At 34.4% G+C, this 23278-nt stretch overlaps 1 protein-coding gene across 1 annotated transcript; it reads right to left on the bottom strand.

The window, feature by feature from the left end:
- Positions 1 to 165: 165 nt before the first annotated feature.
- Positions 166 to 22441, bottom strand: SYCP1 (synaptonemal complex protein 1; the record flags this gene model as incomplete). Its single annotated transcript, XM_026864085.1, has 29 exons — positions 166 to 669; positions 755 to 841; positions 1207 to 1350; positions 2266 to 2445; positions 2833 to 2907; positions 4017 to 4109; positions 4774 to 4884; positions 5498 to 5614; positions 6838 to 6900; positions 7564 to 7626; positions 7952 to 8014; positions 8504 to 8582; positions 9260 to 9330; positions 9565 to 9682; positions 10155 to 10258; positions 11212 to 11316; positions 12446 to 12507; positions 13126 to 13193; positions 14061 to 14245; positions 14378 to 14472; positions 15627 to 15735; positions 16714 to 16787; positions 17424 to 17493; positions 18626 to 18684; positions 19489 to 19562; positions 19751 to 19818; positions 20630 to 20794; positions 22061 to 22107; positions 22273 to 22441. Coding segments are annotated over 29 exons (2862 nt in total), but the record flags the coding sequence as incomplete, so codon positions are not given.
- Between the last annotated feature and the right edge of the window lie 837 nt (positions 22442 to 23278).

Genomic DNA, 23278 nt, shown 5'->3' with positions numbered 1-23278 from the left:
TAACATACTGGAATAGTAGCTACTGAAAACAAAACAGTTTAGAAAGACAGTTCTAAGAACATTTTAAATGGATGAAAAAGGAAGATGACTTCAGGTAAAAAAAGTGCATGCATTCTAACAGCTTCAGTATTTCTTTCACTAAACAATATTCTTTTGTGAATTATCTATTAAGAAAAATAGACTAAATTTTAAAGAACAGAACTGAATTTCTCTAAAACCAGTATTTCCAATGGCAGACTTTTTTTTTTTTCTCCTGTTTGAAACAGCTTTCTACGTAGTTATACTTGTTTCAAAATTTAAAAATGGGCTAATTTGTCTCCTGACTTTTATAGCACAGGGAATGAAATGCAGATAATGCTCTGCAGGTGGTTACGTATCGATAAAGTTTATGTGTATAAAGGAAATTAATGTAGCATTGAACATAATGAGTATGAGAAAAAAATGCAACAATGTACTAACTGAAAGAATCATAATACTGTGGTTGTACTAATCAAAGAATACTAGGGCACTAGTCATTTTTTCATTTTAAGTGAAGAGCTTTTCAGCTTCTTTAATTTTTCTTTTCCTGTCCATTTTAGAAACTGCAGTCCACCCAGCCTCTCGCATTTTCCTCATGGTTGTAAGTTTCAGTACAGAGCCTGGAGTTCTCATGTTTGATGTAGTTGGTTTCTAAGAAGAATAATAAAGCCATCCATTAGTCTGTTTCTATAATCAGATTAACTGTTTGCTTTGATCTGAAGAAAAGCTAAGGTACCTTTTTTGGTGTCATGGCATATAATTGTGAAGCGTGAGGATAATCTTTGTACAATTTTTTAAACATTTCTTCCTCCGAGACTATACTCTTAAATTAAAAATAAAAAAAGTTACTTAATCACACTATATTAAAAAATGTATTTTCTTTCCCCCTAGGAATATTACAGTATGGGAAAAAAAGTTAAGTTGTTACCATGAAGCCTCAACAGTTCAATAAAAACAATGTAAAACAGTCATTATAGAAGTTAATATATATATTTTTGTATAGCGGTACTCTGTCATAGAGTTACTAATTATGTACATATAAATACAATTCCAGAAAGAACCAATGAAATAAAAATATATAACAAATATTGTCTTGGCTACAGAACCCCACATGCTTTCTACACATTCTGAGATAGAGCAGTGTGCAAAAAGCACCGCTGAGCTCACTGTGTTCTCTCTGATCCTTACCAGGAGGTCGCTGTGTTCCGAGCTGTCTGACTGGGCATCCAGCTGCAGAACCACTTTTTGCTTTTTCCTCATGCCCTGTTCTGAATGCAGACTTGTGCTTTCACTTTGCAATTTACATATTGGAGGAGTCTTTATAATATATGTCTGGGAAAAAGATGGCATTGAAAATTATATTTTCAGTGGTAATTGTAGAATCTAAAACTGAACTCGTAACCCAGTTTACAGACTGATTATTCAGGAAGACACTAGAAAGATGCTGTGGAACAATTATCTTTTCATCCAAAATAAGAAGCAAAGACCCAAAAATATTTGTTGCCAAATAAGGAGCATGAACAGGAAACTGTGGAAGAACTGAGTTTTATGGCACACTGTATCTAACTTCTTCATGCTTATCTGCAGAAATTCAGGGTATTCTGAACTGTAGCCACTACATACAGAATGTAAGTACCATTTGAGAAAACAAACAAAACTTCAGGAAAAAGCTTTCAGAAAGACAGGGATAGTGATATCAAGAACGAGATTGTTTTAACTTAAATAGTACTTCCACTACAAGTTAAACTCAAAAACTTTGCAATGGAACAATGTAATCCTTTTTTAGAAAGGATGACATAAAACCAGTAGCTGTTCCTATCGTTAAGAGCTTCTGACACAGTAGAAGCATGAGGTTTTACAGTTATGACGAAGCAGTCAGGAATATTTTGATCATTTTTAGAGCTACACAAGCTATATTCTGTTCCATAGAGAAGAATATGCCTTTACAAACAGACAACACTTATTTTTAAGACTAAGTAAAAGAATTCTAGAGACATTATAAATTAACAGTCCCTCTAGGACAGGAATTGTTACTGAACAACAATAACAGGCAAATTAAGTAACTGAGCAGTGGGAGCCCTTGTACAAACTGCTGTCTAATATCGCTGTGGAATACATTTTTTTGGTGGCCATCTACCTTTTAAATCCCTGCTTATCACAACAAAAAATAAATAAGCATCTACAGAGAAGCAAGAAATACAGTCAGAAAAATAAAACAAGATCAATTCACTATTATGAGTTACAAACCTCTAATGATGGACTACCCAAGGGACTCTTTGCAGATACTGAAGGAGGCATTTTTTTCTTTTCCATCACGTTGACTTTTGTAGGAATCTCATTTGGAGACTTTTTATTTTTTAAATTAATAGATTCACCATCCAGATCTAAATGAGGTTTAGGAGTCTCACAAAAATGAGTCTGCATTTTCTAAAATTAAAAAAGGTTTAAATTAAAAGCATGTCAATGTCTTCTGTTGAGCACATATAATTTATCATGGATCTTCAATTAGATTACATACATATAAATATTACCAAATTCTAAGATTAATTAATAAGGTTAAAGCTACCTCGTGCTCGGACAGTTCTTCAGTTTCTCCCTGCTTCCCTCATACTTACCAATTAAGGAGTAACAAAACATTCACTACTACCAGAAATGAGACCTAATGACTTCAGAGAGCATCAAGATTTTGAAATCAGACAGCAATGGACAGCAAGATCAAGAATCAAAAGTGCACTTCACAGCTGTCATTATTATAGTGCATAAGACCAGTCCAAGCACATCACCCATACCGCTACATTCATTCAGAAAAAATACCTTCTCTTCAATTTCTGCTTTGAGTTGTTCCTTAAGGGATGACAGTTCGTTTTTCAAACATGAGAGCTCATTTTCCTAAAAACAATTAGATAAAAACAATTATTAGCTATACTTCACCTGGAAAAAAGAAAACAGTCCAAAGTGAGACAATAATAAATCGAAATATTCATTATAAGCAAATAAAATTTCCATTTATTCAATAGAGCAAACTTATCCATCAATTCTGCATGCCAAGAGGTATTTACAACTCATTTTCAGAATTGTTTAGGGTGGACCTTTAAGATCAAGTCCAACCGTTAACCTCATGCTGCCAAGTCTGTTACTAAACCATGTCCCTAAGCAACACATCTCCATATGTAACACAGCTAGTACTTCCCCTGCAGCAAAACTGGGTCCTAAATGTCAAAATATCAGAAAAATCAAGCAACTCAATCACTTCAATAACAGATGATCAAAGAAGCAGTTACCAAATTAAAAAAACCCAACATGTAGACTTGAGTCACACCTCATTCTATTTAAAAAAAAAAAATCTAATTGAAAGAAAGCTCTGTGAAGAAATATTCTGTGAGGGGAAATGTCAGACAAATACTGCATTTTAAAGTAGATGCTGCAGAACTACACTTCTGTGAAAGTCTTGTGAGGATGTTGGCTCTCAGAATATTTCTCAAAGCTAATCTTTCCAGAAAGAAAAAAAAAAAAAAAAGAAAAAAAAAAAAAAGCAGCAATGCAACTCTAGACTAGAAGTTTTGTTTTATTTGATGTAAAAAGAGCTAAAGTACTATTAAGAAACAGGTACTGGACCAAAACTGTTCAAGGTAAAAACTTAAAATGCTTGTTAGAACAGTGGGGTGTGGAATCCAACTTTTGTATTAAAGTTTCTCATTCAGACAGTGAGGTTAGAACTGATTCACTATTGGTGAGAAATAGACAGAAAAGCACAGCTACTCCAATTTATTTTTAGAAACATCTGGGGTTTTGAATGCACATAGTAAAATCTGTAAGAAAATAACAGTAAACAGAGATTAGTGGGTTTACCTTTACTGTTCGGTCCCACTAAAGCAGACACAACCCCTCAAGTGTTAAAAGAAAGAGGAAGAAGTCTAATATGATATTTATAATTATATTACACTTTAAGGACAGCAGCCCTTCCATTTAATTATTTAGTGTTGAAGAGTATGTCTTACCAGTGATCTTTTTGATGATAAGTGCTCTTGCTCTTTTATTTTATAAAGTTTTAACTCTGCATCTTTTTCTTCAACCATTTTATCATATTCATGCTGTATTTAAAAAAAAACAAACAAACAAACAACAAACTTGAAACGTTTGACTAAATGTTACAATTATAGATCTACCTAGTCCTCAGACATTACTCATTTTTTCAAATAAGACTCTTCTGAAGACTCAGAAAGCACTATAAACAAACATGGATGCTTCAGCAGAAGCTGTAAAGCAGAAAATCTACAAGCACTATTATTTTGTGGACTGACAGAATGCTTTATCTCTAGGCAGCAGTACATGTTGCAGCACAAAAAATCTAGCCATGTTATTTTTATTAGTGGTATCTGCTAAATAGACCACAAAACAGAACAATAAGGAATCTAAATTAAAATATGCTGAGGGTAGCTAAGTAATCTCCTCATAAAGAGGCCCAAACTGATACTGAAGAATACTGCTTTAGGATGGTATCAAAGCCTGAATATTAAAAAAAATCCTACAAATTTAGATACATGGAATTTATCTTCCAGTAGGCATGTTTTCAAAATCTTTAGATGTATTTGGTTTTAGATGATGAAAAATCAAGCATGTATTCAACTTCATTTTCTGAGATTCTGGTCTTTATTTTGTAATTTCACTTTCTAATTCATAATATTCTGGGTTTGAAAAGCTTTCACTTAACAGTATCACACATTACAAATCACAGAAATGAGTAAAACCTCTTACCTTGTGTTTTTCCATAAGTGCCACCATTTCAGTTATTTTGTGTTGACATCGGATATCAGTTTCTCTCTGTGTTATTGTTGCTTCATCAGCAAGCAACCTCATCTTTTCTACCTGTTAGCAACAAGTTTCATTTAATTCATGAAAAATTAATAATATATTTTAAAAAAATCTCTGTTTCATTTCTTCTTACCTCTGTGGGTGCAATGTATATATAGTCTCATTTAATGTAGTCTTCATTTGCTTTTAAGACCTTTTTTCAAATCCTACATCTTCTATAGATATTGTTAAAATGGGCAAATAAACCTAGATTAAAAGTACATCCATTCTTCTATGGCAGTGTCATTTTAAACCACAAGGCCCTTTCAAGCACTCTGCCCTAACTTTTTTTGATATTACCATCAAAAAACTGTGGGCAGGAAAGTACTAATATGGGAACGGTTGTAATCTAATTTGCTTATGTCATATTTATTCCAAGAATAGGATTTCTGTGAACAATATCTTGACAAAAATTTTTAACTGCGTTCTTGTTTTTAAAGACACATACAAATGCTTCAACTTAAAGATTTAATGCACTAAAGCTTTGCTCAAATGCATACACAGGAAGTTCCATTTATGTCGATAAGACTGCTACATAAGAGCAAGGGCTATGGCCAATATAGCTTCATAAAACCATCTTACATCAAAAAAATAATTAAAAGTTACACTAAAAATTAACAACTCTCACCTCTTCAAGAAGTTTATTTTCGTTTACTTTTTTTGTTTCAATGTCTTTTTGATAGATGTCAACTGTTTCCTTATGTTGCTTGTTCATATTTTCCATCTCTAACTGTAATTTATTCACCTTTTGAGAACACAGAATCATTGCTGTTACTTGTTCAGGAATAAATATGCCAATGATTTTTTTACCTCTCATTTTCGAGCGGAACCCATCTGCTGCTTTTCAGGTATATGACTGAACTGTCCTATTTAATGTTCAGCTTTTTTTAATAAAGAGTTGAACTTTTTCCTGAAGTGAGTTAGAAAATACTCATAAAAACAATGGCAACACCACAATGGGAAAGACAGCCTGTACCAGTTTCATGCACCCCAGTCAATAAAACAGTCCTAAAGCTAGAGGCCAGTCAATCACAAAAAATCATTCCAATACCCATCAGCAATCTGACACTATTCTGCCTTTTGTACAAAAGGCTCTCTAGTATTGCTGGCATTGAATGCAAGGTGCCAAAATAAAGCATAACTGAGAGTCTCCTAAAATAGTCTCCTAAGACTCAGCAGTATGACTGTATTATGTTAACAGCTAAATTTTTTTGACTAATTAAGAAGTGAAAAAACAGTTTATCTAGAAATAGTTTATTTTCAGAATTTTATTTCATTCTAAAGATTAATTCCTTTGAGTTACTAATATTAATGAGAATTTGGTATGAAACAAATAGGAATAGTGTATTCCTAAGTGGTGACTCTAAATGCTGTGAATTCTTTGAGAAAAAGATACAGATGGAGACTTTATTCCCTCCCTTGTAAATCTATTTGAGATTTTATCTGTTTTATAATATTTTTCTCTCAAGTGTGCATTTTGATTACAATTTTTAAGTTTCTCATAATTATGCCCAAAACAGTCTATATCTTCCCTGAAGTGTGGTACCCAAAAATGGACACAGTATTCTGATCAGAGACTTATCACTGCAGAACAGAGTAAAAGAACTGCCTACAGTGAATGAGACATGCATTTCTTTTAATTGCTTTTCTGTTTCAATGGGGTGGCATTACTGAATTATGTTCAGCACACTTTCAAACAAAAAAGAACAGGATTTATTAGAAATGTAATTCCTTGAGATGTGATGTCCATCTCTTACAAATATCTGGTAGGCCAGCCAGTGCCCACTGATTAAAAATGGAAGCATCTTCCAAAAATTATGGACTCATTCCTGTAAAATCCATATCCAAGATCCATAAACCAGTTACGAATGTGCTTAACATAACTATTATCATTAGTTACTCTGGTACTTAAAACATTCAGTGTTTGTGCTTTACCCTCACCTTGTACGTGAAGTTATTTAAACCTACCTTCACTTCATAACTACTCGTTTTCTTGCTTTCTGCAGTAATTTTCTTTTTTAGCACCTTATTCTGTTAAAATAAAATAAACCAAACACTATAATTTAATAAGTTAATGGAATTATGTAATGATTTAACTGCATCAGGTAGGTTGGAATCTTCAAAATTCCATCTTTCAGCAAGCAAATAACTCCGTTGTGCAGTTCAAGTTCCAGATCAATTCTCCAGACAAAAGATGGCTTTAATAATACCGTTACTTCATGACCTTACAAAAGACTGCTCATGGGCAACAATGAAGAATAACGGAAGAGAGTGCAGTATGGGAAGACAAACCAAGATGCTGCTGACAGAAAATGTGTAGGTGTCATGACAAAAAATACTATTTATATATTTTTTACACTACAGTTATTAACTATTTGTCTTAATATACAACTCTTCTCTATTGTTGGTAACTGAGATTGATATACTTGAAATAATAACCTATGATACCATGTACTACATGAAAATAGTAAAATTTTATTAAATTGTATTTTTCAAAAGTAAGGATAATTTTACAAATCAAGTAATTCCAAAGGTGACTCCTTAAATTTGCTCAAAGTTAGGATAAGAAAGAAAATGTTATAAATTACATAGGTATATCTAAAGGTACCACACCAGACAAAAACTGTTGAAAAGTAACAGCTACTACAAAATACCATGTTTCATTTATTTGTGACTTTTAGAAACCGTACATACCTCCTGTTGCAACTCTTCAATACATTTGGTTTTATTTTCCACCTGTTTCTTTACATTGTTGAACTAAAAGAGACATTGCAAACATTAATTAGTGAACTCCTAAAAAATTACTCACTGTTAGGGATTACTGCCAATGTTCACACATTTGCACAAGTCTGATTAATTCCAGTGGGACTGAAACACATGCTAACATGACCCAGTGATTAAAGTTTTAACCATAAAGTACTACAAGAATTTTGCTAGCCCAGTATCACCAACACTAATAGCAGAGAACCAGTTCCACAGTGGTTGTAGAGCTTAGAAATAAAAAAAAATAGTAACTCTGCAATTTAAAAAATAATCTTGCACGAAGTTCTCTACAGTCCATGAAAAAAATTAATATTCATACCTTATTTTCTAGAATCTTCAACTGCTTCTCCTTTCTTGACATCTGATTTTCAATACTCTTAGCCTGGAATTATAATTGTAAATCTTTTACTTTTACAATAAATTTTGAAATCCATTATGTTGTAAAAAAACCTGGTGTACTTTGAAATTACAATAAGAAAGTAAAAATATTTGAACATATTTAAACTAAGAGTCGTATTACAAATTGAAAGCCAATCCATACCCCATTCATCACTAAGTGGGTATACAGAAATTTAAAAAAAAAAGGGTTCTCGGCCTGAAATCTAACAGATCTGGACTTTTAAGCCTCCATGTAAAGAAAGATAAACATCCCAGTGAAAGCCCTTGTCTTTTAAAAGAAAAGGGCTCAGCATGTTGACTCAGTTGGTAGCAGCACCGAGAGAAGATGCCTCTGTAAGAGATTACATCCCAAGGTAGAGATTTTCAGAGAAAAAAAAAAAAAAAAAAAAAAAAAAAAAAAAAGAGTTTTACATTTAGATTTTGTCCTACAGGTTATGTTAAACATTTTCATGATAAACCATCTATGGCATACATTTTCTTCTCTTTCATCCAGTTTACTTTTAATCTCTTCACCTTTCTTTGCCATCTTCTTCAAAGACTCCAGTTCATTTCTAAATGCCAAATTAACAAGCATTAGCAAATATTCATTTAATAACTTTAACTTCTTTTCACTACTGCTAAGTAAACCCATAGTTTATTTTATTTTCTAAAAAGAACTACTAACATTGGTGAGAAATTCATAAGCTGTTCAGTGAAAATGTTCTTAAAAGATGTAAAGTGACTGGTAAGTTAATGTCTGACCTGTACATACTTTTTATAAATATGGAAAGATGTCCCCCTTATGTGAGTGAAATATATTCTAATCTGTAATACCGTAATCCATCTATCAAACTTGGAAGGCTGCCTATCTACTGAGTTGGTAGTACACAGACTAGTTCAGAGAATAATATTTAATCAGTTTCACCTTTTCACATTTAAACCATAACCTTTAACTTCTGCTTTTCATTTCCTTCACACCTAAGATGTAAATGCAGAACAGGATAGCTCTCCATATGTAACAGGAAGCTATGGCAAGAATTATTCCTTCAGCAATAGGTATCATCAATTTGTAGAAGCTTCTACATGGCCAACATCAATACTAAATAGTTTCTGTTTAGCTATGTAGCCTAAAAAAAAGCATTAAGCTAAAAATCAGAGAAAGCAGCATATGAGCACAACATTTAGACTGTGAAGGAATTGAGTCTACTTCCTTTAATAATATTGTACATTAATATTTGTTTCTACTTGCCTTAGCTGGCCATTTGCTTCTTCCAGGTTTTCAACTAACTGCTTTGTATTTTCTTCTCTTTTTCTACTATCCTAAATAAAGACCCATGTAAGTAAAATGAATAAAATTCTAAGTGACATCCTAAAAAAACTAAAAGACATCTTAAGCAGTATTTGACCTGCCTGATTCACAAGGTTAACTGCACTCCCTTTGTATTTTAAACACAAAAAAATAGTTCCACAGAACCATGTCATGTTGCAGTTTACCATATGATTTGTATTTTAAATTGACTGTTCTTTTAAAACAGCTGGATGTTTACAACTTGCCTTGTGATTTTCTTGCAGTTTCTTGATTTCTGTAGCCATACCACTTTTCTCTTGTGCTATTTGGTCCTTTTCTAATAAAAGCTTATTGATATACACTGTTAATTGTTCGTTCTTTAGCCTAATTTAAAACAAATGGTCAAGAGAGATAAGAACATGTATTTTGAAATTTCCTTTTAAGTTAAATTTATCTGTTATAAAATGTTACTTCATGCTGAAAAAAGTTCAGGTCTGTATCTACAATTTAAGCTTTGCAGCAAAGTTACAGTGATGAAAAAAGGTGACAGAAGAAGAAAAGAAAATGAGAGTCAACATTTACATAAATACAAAGGTTGTTGAAGATGAGGTAGTTCAATATCCAGCTCAAAACAGGGCTAATAAATTCAGAATCTTTCTCTTCATATGGAACAAATACATACATACAAATACAGAAAATGTACTTTATAAATATAAGTATGTAACAGATCTTATAATGTGTGCATAGGTTCAAAGTTTTCATTAGAAAACAATCACAGATCACTTCATTGTATATTAAAGTAACTTCTAAGTAACACCAAAAAAATTAAATACTGTATTTTCAAAAATCATCATACGCCTCTTGTTCAAGATCTGTATTCAGTGTCGTAAGCTGTTTTAAATAATTTTGTTCCTTTTCAGCTGTACTAGTCAGTTGTAATTTCAAATCACGGATTTCTTCCTGTAGAAGAAAAAGTGTTTTGGGTATTCCTATGTAAACTACAAGTCATGAAAGCTATCAGAAATGAACTGACAACACAAAGCTTTAAGATGAAACAAAATGACACATATGCCATAAATTAGCCAGACTGTATCTTTACATCTCTCTGGTGTGATGTGGAAGTAGTGGGAGATACTGAACTCTGATACAAGTGCTAAATGTGTCCCCTATTGTAAGTCTAACTAACTAGTCTGTAAAATCGCTGACAAAATTAGCTCTCCTTGGACATTATTTTAAAGAAAGACATTTGCTTCAGACATCATAAGCTTTTGCATTCACCTAAATAATAAAAAATTTAAAAACAAAACAAAAACAAAATCACAGAATGCCAGTACTATGTGATAGAATAAGCACGTATTTTGGATACAACCCAAGCCACAAAGCAGAAGTCTTCCCTCAGAAATTTGTTGCCATTACAAGATAAGGCAAGTCTTGCAATGCAATGTAGTTTATAATATATAAATGCTTTGAATACTTTTTCCTCCAAACAGCTGGTGACGCACCAATACCACAGGCACTGGCAGGCAGTTCATGGGAGCAGGGGCGGGAGGGAGGGAGAGAGGCATCAGGTTTTAAGCACAGCACATAATGAACTTCTGGAATTTCTTATCACAGGAGGTGGCAAATGGTATGAGGAGGTTCAAAACCTGAAGAGACAAGTGCACACCTACAAGTCCATAAACTGACAGCAAAGGCAACCGACAGGGATGTGTCCTCAAACATCCTTAATGCGGCCACTGCAGGAACGTAAGAGGAAGGCACGCAGGGAACAGGCAGGCGCCTTGCACCTCCTGCCGCCACTGTCACAGGAGAGCGCTGCTCTGACTAGGTGATATTTCTTAGGTTCTTATATAGGAGTGATAACGTGTAACAACTATTTATAAAAACATGTTACTATCACTCTTTATTCAGACCTCTCTGATTTGGAGAGCATTTTTCATTTCTTTTTCTCTCTCCTGCAGATTTTCTACAGTAGCCTCAAGATCTTTCTTCTTCACTAGAAGTCCTTCCACTTTTCCCTGTTTAAGAACATCAGTGAAACTCAATCCAGGAAATTCAATGCACAGTATATAAGGAATAAACATACATGGTAAAATGCAAACCTCGTTTCACACTATCTTACTTTAGCTGATGCAGTTTCTTGTTAAACTTGTAAATACAAGATCATAACTAAAATAATCCTGTATTAAAAGTGTACTTCATATAGCTTAGACTTCTGTAACAGATAATGGGCCTGTGTCACAGATCTGTAGGGTTTACAGACACCTGAGCAAATTAACTCAGGAAACTTCCCTCTGAGTAAGAAAGAGCAACCAGTATAATGGGAATACATGGAACAGGGTGTTATAACCCAAAAGACCTTTCTACACACTCTGAAAAGGGACATTCAGCCCATTACGTAACACCTTCTAGATACTAAACACTGCTGTATGGAGGACACCTCACCATAGCTAACACCCCACAAACAGCATAATAGTCACAACAGATTTTTGAAGTAATAAACCTATGGAACCTATGAAATTACTTATTAGTTTCTTCATTTTGTCACATATAACCTTTCCCCAAATTCCACTGCCCTTTCTCAGGTGGTGTCAGAAGTTTGGTTATCCTTTAAACACCAAAATGAGGTCAGCCTTTACAAGACTTAATTTTTGAATGAAGCACCCCTTATGAAGCACCCTAGCCACTCAAGGAATTATCTTTACTGTCAAAAAGTACTTGATCTCTTAGTCTGAAATGTCACATGCTGGTGCTCACGAGGTTTGAGCTAAGGTTCATCACCAAAAAAAAAAGGAGAGTATTTCTCAGAAAGGTCCAGAATGAGGAAAGAATGGGTACTAGGCATAACTAAAAAAGGGGAGTCTTTATGTCTAGAGGGAGTGGTACTTGAATAGGTGTGAATGAAGAAGAAAATGACCAGAAATCTTGACAAGAAAACCAAAACAAAGCAGAACAGAAGAAAAACAGTGGAAAGAATCAACTCCTTCAATGAAAACACTGAAATAGTCTAAAAGACAGGTAAGGAAGTTTAGTAGCAACATTAAAGCAGCTTAGACAGTGTTTATATATGGCATTTAAGATATGTAGAAAGCAAGAGAGACTTCATATGAAAGTAAGTGTCATGAGACTAATAAAATGAACATTTACCAGTGTTTCTGACAGCTCTTCAAGTTGCACTTCTTTGTCGCATTTCAGTTTAGTCATGTCTTCTACAGCACATGTAAAGTTAATTGAACAGGAATAATTTGACATATTTAGCAGGCAGTATAAAGCATTTATCCCTTTGCAGTACCCAGTTTTCAAAACTTGTTGGATTAAGTTCAGAAATCGTAAAGATGAATTATGATTTAATCTAAATGTAGAGTTGAAATTATTCAAAAAGACATTAGCAAATACATATCTGAATGGAAACTAAGCATTCGTCCTAAATAAATTTCAGAGCCTATTATATTTTCCACAATTATGGCTTCAAATAAACTGTGGACTGTAAGAATGGAGTAATCTCCAAGTACCGATGCATCTGCATTTTTCCAATATCTGGAAAATATTCACATGGATATGCTGAAAAAGGAAACCACTTATTAGTAACTTCAAAATGTTTTCTGTGTTCACATCCACATTACTGGTATTTTTTGCAAGTACTGTAGCTGCAATGACTACCAAAGAAAAGGGAGTCAGATGAGTAAAAATACATGTAAGCATTCCTGACAGGTACAGAGTTCTGTAAAACCATTTTTCCAAGCACTAAGGACAGTCCATTTTCAGAAAACATCAGAAAACATTTTTATTACTACCTAGCTCATTTTCTTTCTTTCTATAAATCTTACCCAGTTCAGCAGACTTATTTTTGAGCTCCAAGGTAAGTTGCTTTGACTCTTCTTCATATTTCTCCAATCTAAAAAAATGGCAATTTAAAAAAAAGCCAACAAAAACTGTGTAGTACAAAGCAGTGCATTTGAAACTTAAAGGACAATAAGACAAAGTGTTATCACAAGGATTTTAAGAATATTTGCCTTTGAACAGGCAGATGATATATCTACCTGCAACACATATCAGATTTCACTTCTACAACTTTAGAATAGCAGACATAAAAGTAAACAAATATATACATATATGTCCATATTTCTTAAAAATAGAATTATGAAAGTTGGGGGGGGAATCTTTAAATTCACTGTATTTAGACCACTGTGTCAAAGAAACAAATTTCAGCTTCATAGCCCTTTGTTCTTGGATTTGTCATAAACTGCAACTACTTCAAAAACGTCTTAATGCCACATACCCAAAAATCACTGTTTCTTGAAAAACTCAGTCGTGGTAATGTATTAAAATACATATTTACTCATCTGTTCTCATTTTCAGAAAGGTTGATTTTAATTGCTATTAGGTTCTTTGACAAATACATAAACTACAGAAAACCTGAAATACATTAACAATAGGCATTGGCATTAAACAGTACTATTATCACATACAGAAGAATATTTTCCTCACTAAATTTTCCATTAATAAAGAATAGTCAAGTACTAAATGAGATTACTGCTCTGTCGTCCACACAAAACCAAAGAGCATAACTGTCTTCAGGTGCTAGTAATTCAAATAACAAGACAGGTGAAGGACTTTAGGAAAAAAAGTTATTAGTGATTCCAAAAAAAAAAAAATGCAATTACACTAGATCACATAGAAGTTTAGGTTTTATTCCCAGCAGCTCGGTAATCTAGTATACTATCTAGAAGATCATTCTTTGAATTCAAACTGTTTAATTTACCTATTTTGCTCTTTTTGCAGCATGCTTTTCAAATTGGAAATAGAAGTCTCAAACTCCTCTATCAGGGATGCATGCAAAGCTTTAATTTTTTTACATTCTTCCACCTGTGCTTCTTTTTCTCCAGTGACCTGAATTAATGCTTTCACTGCAGTCTGCAATTCGTTTTCTAAGCTCTTTTGAGTAACCTTCAAAAAAATTATATATTTCTAAACATGTTTTGCAATAAACAACCACAATTGTTTCATATCTAAAGTATCGGTAATTATTTATGCAATTACTTAACATATTCATACCGGAAAATTACAAGCAAGCTGTACCTCTGTTTTTTGCAGTGAAGCTTTGGCCTCTTCCAGTTCTACCCTCAAATGTTCTTGATTGATCTGGGATTCCTTTAACATTTCTCCTTCATGTCCTAAGCAAAAAGATATATGCTTATATTTAAGAAAAGTAGGATATTTACTAAAAAATGTTTGTATTTCTATTTAACAAATAAATACATTCCTACAATTTAATCAAGTTACATAGTGTATTTGTGTCATTGTTGAGGAAAAAGCCTCCAAGATATTTATTCAACTTATTAAGTAACAGTAACCGAAATGTAAAACTGCATATATTTATGGAATTTAACAAAATGCTTACATGTATCTGGCATAAAAACAATACTAAAACCTGCCTCCCCAGGGAAGAGAAGGCTAAAAATTGCCTCAGTTCTAAACGTACTTGCATCACACACTATAAATATTTAGTAATATAAATGGATTAAAAATGCTGAAAATCAATTTCTGAAAAGTAAGTTTCCTCAGTGGCACCTGACTAAGTCTGCAAAACTCAAGCGATGTATTTTTTCCCTTGTGATTTTCAAAAGCCCTCGTGGCCTGACTCACCTTTTAAAAAGAACCCTTCAGAAATAGTTATACTTCCAATCCCAGTCAATCATTTGCCTATTTGCAAATCAGATTCCATTTAAAAGCTGTAACATTTTGGGGGGTTATTTGGCAAAGGTATGAAAATATGTCTTGTTGAACACAGAACAAGGGCTACTATTTATGGGCTACTATGAACAAATATACTTTAAAGACCCTTCACTAACTTGATTTGAAACAGATCAATCCAGTAACCAGGAAAAATACTTTTACCTATTACCATGCCATGTTTACTGTACAAGTCCAACTAAAAAGGAGAAATCTCCAGAATAGGTGCAGGGTTATACAGTGTCTTGGTAAAACTTACTTCTATTACAGAGAAGGAATGACAGGGTATATGGCACCTTTACAGTAGTAGAGCATGCTCACGCTAGTTTGTTGAAGAGTACATTAAAATCCCTCACAACAAAGCTGTTATGTCAGTACAAAAACAGGGTGTAGCCTAAACCTAAAAAGAAAACCCTTTTTATGAAATAAGACTACCAGTCCTGGTCCCCCATCAGCAGTTGCTGTTCCAAACGTAAATAGGGCCTGCAAGCCCCAAAACTCTGCTGCTGACAAGTAACTGGGTAAAATTATCATGATCCTGTTTTCTATATTTCTATAACCAATTACATTTTAACATAGCAGAGAGAACTCTTACTTTTTGCTTCTACTAAATTGGCAATTTTATTTTTGGATTCCTGCAGCTGAGTCTTGATGTCTCTTATTATATCATCTTTTTCATCACTCTGTATGGTAAGAGCTGAAATCTAACAAAATTAAAATAATATCATAATGAAGTCTAGAAAAAAGGACAGATTCTCATTTTCATTTGTGCACCATGTACTATTAGCATACATCCTGCTGTCATTCGAGATAAATGAAGTGGTTGGTCTCAGCCAAATATTGATCAAGTCATATTACTCTGGATGAAAAAATCTCTTCAGTTCAAAATCAAAACACAAATTCCAACAGACTAAAAGTACTGGTACATCACTAAAGTTAGCAGAATCTGATTTAAATGCAGCTCCACCTGTTATTTTTGTCCTTTTTACTGATACCCAGCAACACTGCTTGCCCCTTTGCAATGTTACATCCATCCTCAGAGAAAACAACTGTTGACCTACCCAGATACAGATGGATGCTCAGCTTCTCGTAGTCCTGCTTACAAACTAAAAATTCTCATAATAATTAATTTCTTCAACTTAATCAGTCTTCCATCATGGTTACCTCATCAGCACTACAAAAAAGCTACTCTAATCTTAAGATTTCTAAACTCCTAAACAGCCTGTGGTTTGTTATGCATTCTAATCCTTCTTCCCACCTTCTCTCTCCCCAGATATGAACTATACCTTTCCTAACTTCGAGATGACTGCTTTGCTAATTTTATGCTTCTGCACAAGCCACTTTATAAAGGCAAGCGTACGTATAGAGCACAGAAAGAGTATTCAACGTTTACATGGTGCTTTTGAATCCTGTCACTAAGATGTCCCGTTACGATACAGCAACCTAGTTCATGTTTTATTCCAAATAAGTAACAGAAGGAACACACCACTGAAAGGTCATTTGCAATATTAACTTCCATCCTTCCAAAATACAAATATTTTACAAACTCAGCACTTTTAAAAATAATTGTTTTCATTTTATGTATAAGTCACAAAAGCAAATTAGAGTTCAAATATTAAAGAAACTGCAAGATTTCTTTCAAAAATAAAGCTGTACATATTAGATTGTAAAACTGAGCAAACCTGCTTTTCCATCATACTGACTTCCAGTTTGCATTCTTTTTCAAACTTGTCCACTTTTTCTGCTTCTTCTTTTACTTTTAAGATACAGTAATATCCATAGTTAATATACTAGCTAAAATATACACCAAGTTAAATACAATTTCCAGTTTAAGATTGCTTATAATTGTACAGTTGTACAATTTGTTCCATAAAGAGCAATTGTTGAGGTCATGTTTGAAATTATTTTCTAATGAGACAAGATAACAGTTGCGCCATTTTTCAACATAATTAGTCCATTATTCCATGTACTACTTAATAGTTTTATAAGAAACTAACAGAAATGCAAGTGTAAAAATGAAACAGTCACACTGTAAATAAAGCAAGTATTTAAATAAAATTTCTGTAATTACACACTAGTGCATTATCAGTTAAATAAACCAACTATATAAAATAAGTAGTGATCCCTAGACTGTACTTCATAGACAAAACTTAGACTTTGAGTGACTATATGAAAAATAAGGTTCCATAACCAACCCAGTGGAAAACCAATAAGAGGACTCAGGCATTTAAAAGCAGGCAGCATGAATAAAAGAGGGTCCAGACTGTCACAGTGTTAACTGTTCACCATTCTAGCACTTCAGATCTTTCTGGCCTGAAACTGTATGCAATAAAACCTATCAAGTACAAAAATGTTAAGCCTAAAGCACAAACACAATAAACAGTATTCTCACATTTGAAACACATTTCCAATCTGGTGTTCTCTGCTTGCACACGAAGCTCTTCAAATGACATTATCATTCTCTAAAAATAAAATTCAATATATACAGATACTTTCAGTAATGAAGAATTGTTTATGTTTGTAAAAAGTGTTACAAGCTTGTTCATATTTGTAGGAGAAATTTTGTTAAAAAGAAAATTCAGAGCACAAACATATTTTGAGTTAACAGAACTTTATAATCACTCAAAGTTGGAAGTTTAAAAATTTCTGTACTAAAGACCTAAACAATTTCAAGGATGAAATATTTTTACGGGTCCATGTTGGTAGATCCCTAACACAATGGAGGAGCTGTTGTGCTTTCTTAGTTGCTACAACCACCTGTAATTAATATTCAACCATGTACTCTCTGACTCTGCTTAATATCAAGTTCATCACTGCCAAACAATGATGTCTCATCTTTCTCTATTATAAATATACCAGGGTCTTACATTCCACACTGGAATAATTAACAAAAATATGATGAATTAATTTATTTGGCAAGACTGCACAATTTCATCAAATTAAAAAGGCAAAACCCCTCTTTAAGTCAAGAAATATTCACACCTTATACTTCCTATTTCATATAACTCCCCTGCAGGGCTGGGTCCAGCTCTGGGGCACCAACAGCAGAAGGACACGGACCTGCTGGAGCAGGGCCAGAGGAGGCCACGGAGATGCTTGGGGGGGCTGAAGCACCCCCTGTGAGGACAGGCTGAGAGAGTTGGGGGGTTCAGCTGGAGAAGAGAAGGCTCCAGGGAGACCTTAGAGCGGCCTCCCAGGGCTGAACGGGGCTGCAGGAAAGCGGGGAAGGACTCATCGGGAGGGGTAGGGGTAATGGTTTATCAGGACAAGAAGTAACAGGTTTAAACCAACAGAGGGGAGATTTAGATCAGATATAAGAAATTGTTCCCTGTGAGGGGGGTGAGGCCCTGGCACAGGCTGCCCAGAGAAGCTGTGGCTGCCCCCTCCCTGGAAGGGTTCAAGGCCAGGTTGGACGGGACTTTGGGCAACCTGGGCTGGTGGAAGGTGGCCCTGCCCAGGGCAGGGGGTGGGGCTGCATGATCTTTAAGGTCCCTTCCCATCCAAACTGTTCTAGAACATATGCATGTAACTCAGCTCAACACAGCCATGTAACTCGGATCACATTTGAGCGTTTTAACAAGCTATGTCACTTACTTCAACGTTGTTATTAAGTTCTATGTATAGTTGTCTTGTTTCTTCTTTTTCTTGTTCATCTATCAAAGTAAGAACATATCATAAAGTTTTCCTTCTGAAAAAGAATGCAAGCTGTCCAAGTCATTATGTTTAAACAGCATAATGAATTAAAAAAGGAATTATAGTCTCTTATTTAAAAAAAAAATTGTTACAAAACAGAGTGCAAAAAGTTATATAATCTGAAGAAAATATATATTCCATTGAAAAATTAAGCAAGCAAATTTCCTTCCCAATGTCCCTTTTTCTGTGAATAGTGTAATTCTGGATCAGTTTATATAACTATACTAATTTCGACAGTATTAATGTTGTTGAATATTAATGTATCAAAAATATGTTTGAAAAACTGTAATATAAGGTTTAGCACTGAATTTCTTCCCATCAGCAGATACCCATGATCACAGAAATATCATGACAAATTGTAATAATACTCCATCTCCACCTTAAAACGAAAGAGACACTTCTTAAGTATCCAGGATCAAGCTAGTAAAATTTAAAAGATTATAATAACAATTCTGAATTTCATGCAGAATAAAATCCCAAGTCAAGAACATACTTTCAAACCTCAAGAATTTAAACTTTGTTATCTAGCTGTCTTGGCTTGGTCACTTTAGTGAGAACGTTAGCTACTCATAGTGTCTTGGGGTTTGGACCCTTTTTCCCCCCACGAACCTGTAACCGCTCCAACCACGCTAACATCAACTCTGGAAATTTGTTAGAGAGCTGGGAAAGGTAACTAGAGTAGGTATACTGCCTAAACACAGGCATGAAGTATCATCTCACATGTCTCAATATACTCATGGTATCAAAATTTAAATAGCACTTACATTTGGTGGACTTCTCTGTGAAGTGAGTACAAGTTTCCTTGAGCAGATTACACAGATGCCTTGAAGCGCCATTTCTAAAAGAGGGGAAAAATACCAGAAGATGTTGTCACAGGAATGCATAGTACTTTGCATACCTAAGTGGTAACAATATGAATACCCCGATGACCTTTACAATTTAACAGCTATGTGTAACCTCCCATACCAACACAGCTCTCAGCATAAAAACTATTTTCACAAAAATATATTTGTCTGTATTACTCACTCTTTTAAAAGATCTTTATTTTCACATATCTCATCTTCCAGTTTTAAACTTAGTTTTTCATTTTCAAACTAATTTCATAGGGAAGAAATACACAAACACGTTGTTATTAAAAATATACTAGAAATACACTTTTACTTCTTAAATCTCACATGAAATAATTTTCTGCATCAGAAGACAGAAATCCATTTTCTCTGATATTACATGCTGAGCCACCTGTTGTTGTAGTTTGCATGAAAGACATAATAATGAACAATAATTTACCAAACTGAAACACTTACAGGTATGTTATTCATACATACACTCACATGCTTCAGGTGCACACCCCTTCTCAGAATAACCATTTTCTCAAGGCAAAAGTCAAACAATCAAAGATGACTCAGGTCACCAAAGCCAACACAAACAAACAACAAAAAAAGGACCAATAAATTGTTTAAAATATGTATTTCAGTCACTAGCAGCAAGGTAAGACACTGGGATACAGCAAAGTGAACTACTGCCTGTATGTGTTGAACACAGAAATACGCATGAGAATGCTTCACACATACTGGGAGGATGAAAACTTACTCAGTTGAACAGGTTTCTGCACACCCACAGTATGACGTACATGTAAATAATACAAAGGTAGGATGTGCATTGTTAAAAAGAACAAGACCATTTTTAAACCTCAAAATGTTACTTTTGCCTTTAACTACAATGGAGCCATAGATCACTGGTATCTAGGCAAATGGCTTCTTTGAAGTCATCACATTAACAGTTCAAAATTTCTTTAGTCTCTGCAACATTTTTTAATATTTAATTGTATGAATAATATTTTCATACTAAATCAGGAAAAAACTGCTCTTTACTTCACATGTTCAATATACACTGTACAATACTGGCCTGCAATTCTTGAATGGCTTTACGCTGTGCTTCAATAATCTTCCTATTTTCTTGCAGTTTTCTTTCTTTCTGCTTTAGTTCTGACTCTACAGTTAGTTTCCACTGCTTGATCTTCTCAGCCTCTTTGTAGAGTTTTGAATACAATTCATTCATTGTTTCTATATTCTATTAAAACAGGTTCCACAGTTTAATCTCAAATGATATTTAATTAATAATGGTTTAGATACATGTTTATCTCTTAGAAATATCACAAGAGTAATTTTTTTTCCACAGATGGTGACACGAGCTTATATATGATCAGGAACCAACATTTAAATCTTTGTGTATTCGCTCTGTATGTATCAACAGACATTAGGGGACAAGAAAGAGACACAAACACAAGTGAAAAATACCCCACCACCTTCAGATATAGTGACATTGTTAAAAAGATAAGTCTTAAAGATACAAATAACTGCACTCCACCAAAAGTCAGTAAAAGTTTTGCTAGAATTATCAGTAGAGACAGGATTCCTTCTATTAGATTATTCACACCATTTCCCTCCTTACTCTGACAAATACAGCCGAGTTAAGTAAAAGCAGCTCCAGAGATCTTGTCCAAGTCTACCTGAGATACGTTTTTGCAGTTAACTCATACACAAAGCAGGAAGAAAAACCAAACAGCCTTGTGCTCTTACATCTTTAAAGTGCTGTACAAGCAGCGCTTGATCAGTGGTTTAGGCAGGTAAGAGCAGCACAGTAGACCACAGGGCAGTTCCTCAGTTTAGTATGATGTCCCCTAACGCTATCCTTGTTCTGGCTGCATCAGATTATTACAGTCCTGACTGTACTTTAATAGCTGCTAGGGCTAAAAGAAGTTTCATCCTCAGGGATATGAAAATCATTAGGAGGACTGCAAGAAATATGTTCCATGTTGTTGCAGCAAACAGCATGTTATATCTGGGAAGCTTTACGGAGTCATACTAAAGCAGGAGAGCATTGGTAAAGACACTATAAGAAGAATCAAATGCTTCAGGAAACCACTCTACTAAACCCATTGTTTATATTATAGATAAAATAAAGCCAGACAGGCAATTGGAATAATCTGCTTCAAGTTTCCAAAGAATACTCTGACTTCTGAACCAGTTTCACAAAGATATTTAAGTGCCTAAATCTTATTCTGATTAGAACTCCAAGACTCCCCAGGCACCTGAAAAAACCCAAAAACTTGGAAACCCCCTTAATATTTAAAGGTTTATCTCCAGGCATATTCACTGAATCACAAATACATCCCCTACGTGATTCGGCTTTAAACAGTAGAGAGAACATTATTATTCCCTTTTGACTCCTTCCTTTAGCCCTGAAGCATCTTCTGAACAGTGATTTAGGCACTAGTTTAGGAACAAATTAAGAGACCCTAAGAAATCAGATATGCAGAGTTTATACTTAGCTGACCTCTTCATCTACCTCAGAGCAAAGTTTTACTTGCTGTGAAATCGCATCTGAAATATGAAGAGATTTTGATCAATATATTTCTAAAAAAGTAACAGCAGAACTGTATTTAACAGTGAGACAGCTATGAAGTTATTAAACTACTCGTGAAAAATGTCAATAATATTTTAAAAATGTTAAAGACTGTGCAAGGTAAATGCTCACTTTAGTCTTACCTGAATCAGTGATTTCACCTCGTTTCAGTGTACTCATCATTACAAATGGCAAATTAAAATCATCATCTGGGCGCTTGTTAAAACCCTGCACAAATTTAAAAATCAATTTCTTATGGGTAGATATGTAAACAAGGATTATAAAACCCAGAAAAAAAAAGTACAGCTCGTGTGAAAATAGAATTTTCCATCAATAAATCAACTACCTACAGTTTTCAAAGGGCAAGGCACTGGCAATGGTTTTGGAACTCTTGCTTGCTTCATCCTTCACAGGGGCTTTTCAAGCTGTTGGTCTTTTGCAGTTTGCTTTATAGACTACATTGTGGCCAAAGTGTAAGTTTTTGACAAGAACTTATTAGCTATTACATGCCTGTACACAGCTGCATGGTAGAGGACTCATTAAGCAAAATTATTTCTCAACTCCAGTACTTGATATTTTTTTGCTTTATTCCCAAGAGAACTCCTAAAACATGTCTGCTTGTTTTAGAATTAAAATTTCATTTTACAAGGTGTTTTAAAAGAAGTCACTGAAATTCATCTTGTAAATAGTGTAACTCATCTCCTATCAGAATATCACATTTGAGTCTTCACCTACTGCATAAGGAGCCTCAACATGAAAAAATACCTTGTTGAATTCACTAACTTGGAGCACAGCGACAGAACATTTGCACCGCACACCTGGTCTGGTGGGACCAGCACATCAAAGCCAGTAAGGTTATGAGCAGTGCGCTTCCCTCTTACTGTTCTGGAATACCCACAGCAAGCGCATACTTGGGGTGGGTGGTGTACAGACAAAACACATAGCAGATGCTCGAGAAGACGATTCTCTTCGGTTTTAACAGAAAAAGGTAAAAGTCTTTGAAATTAACACATAGGATGTTGCCCCCCAGCGCCAATCATAACCGTTTGCAGAAAGATAGTTCAGCGCACACACTTCCACGCGTTCTCGCGCTTTCCAGGAGGCAGCTCAGGCCTTGGCCTGGGGGTGCCGGGCGGGCCGCTCCCCCCG

The sequence above is a fragment of the Athene cunicularia genome (genome assembly GCF_003259725.1).
Source record: "Athene cunicularia isolate RWA chromosome 26 unlocalized genomic scaffold, athCun1 chr26_part1, whole genome shotgun sequence".
In the NCBI taxonomy this organism is placed as follows: Eukaryota; Metazoa; Chordata; class Aves; order Strigiformes; family Strigidae; genus Athene; species Athene cunicularia.
Note: the sequence above shows the minus strand (reverse complement) of the source record. Positions and strands in the feature narration are given on the sequence as shown.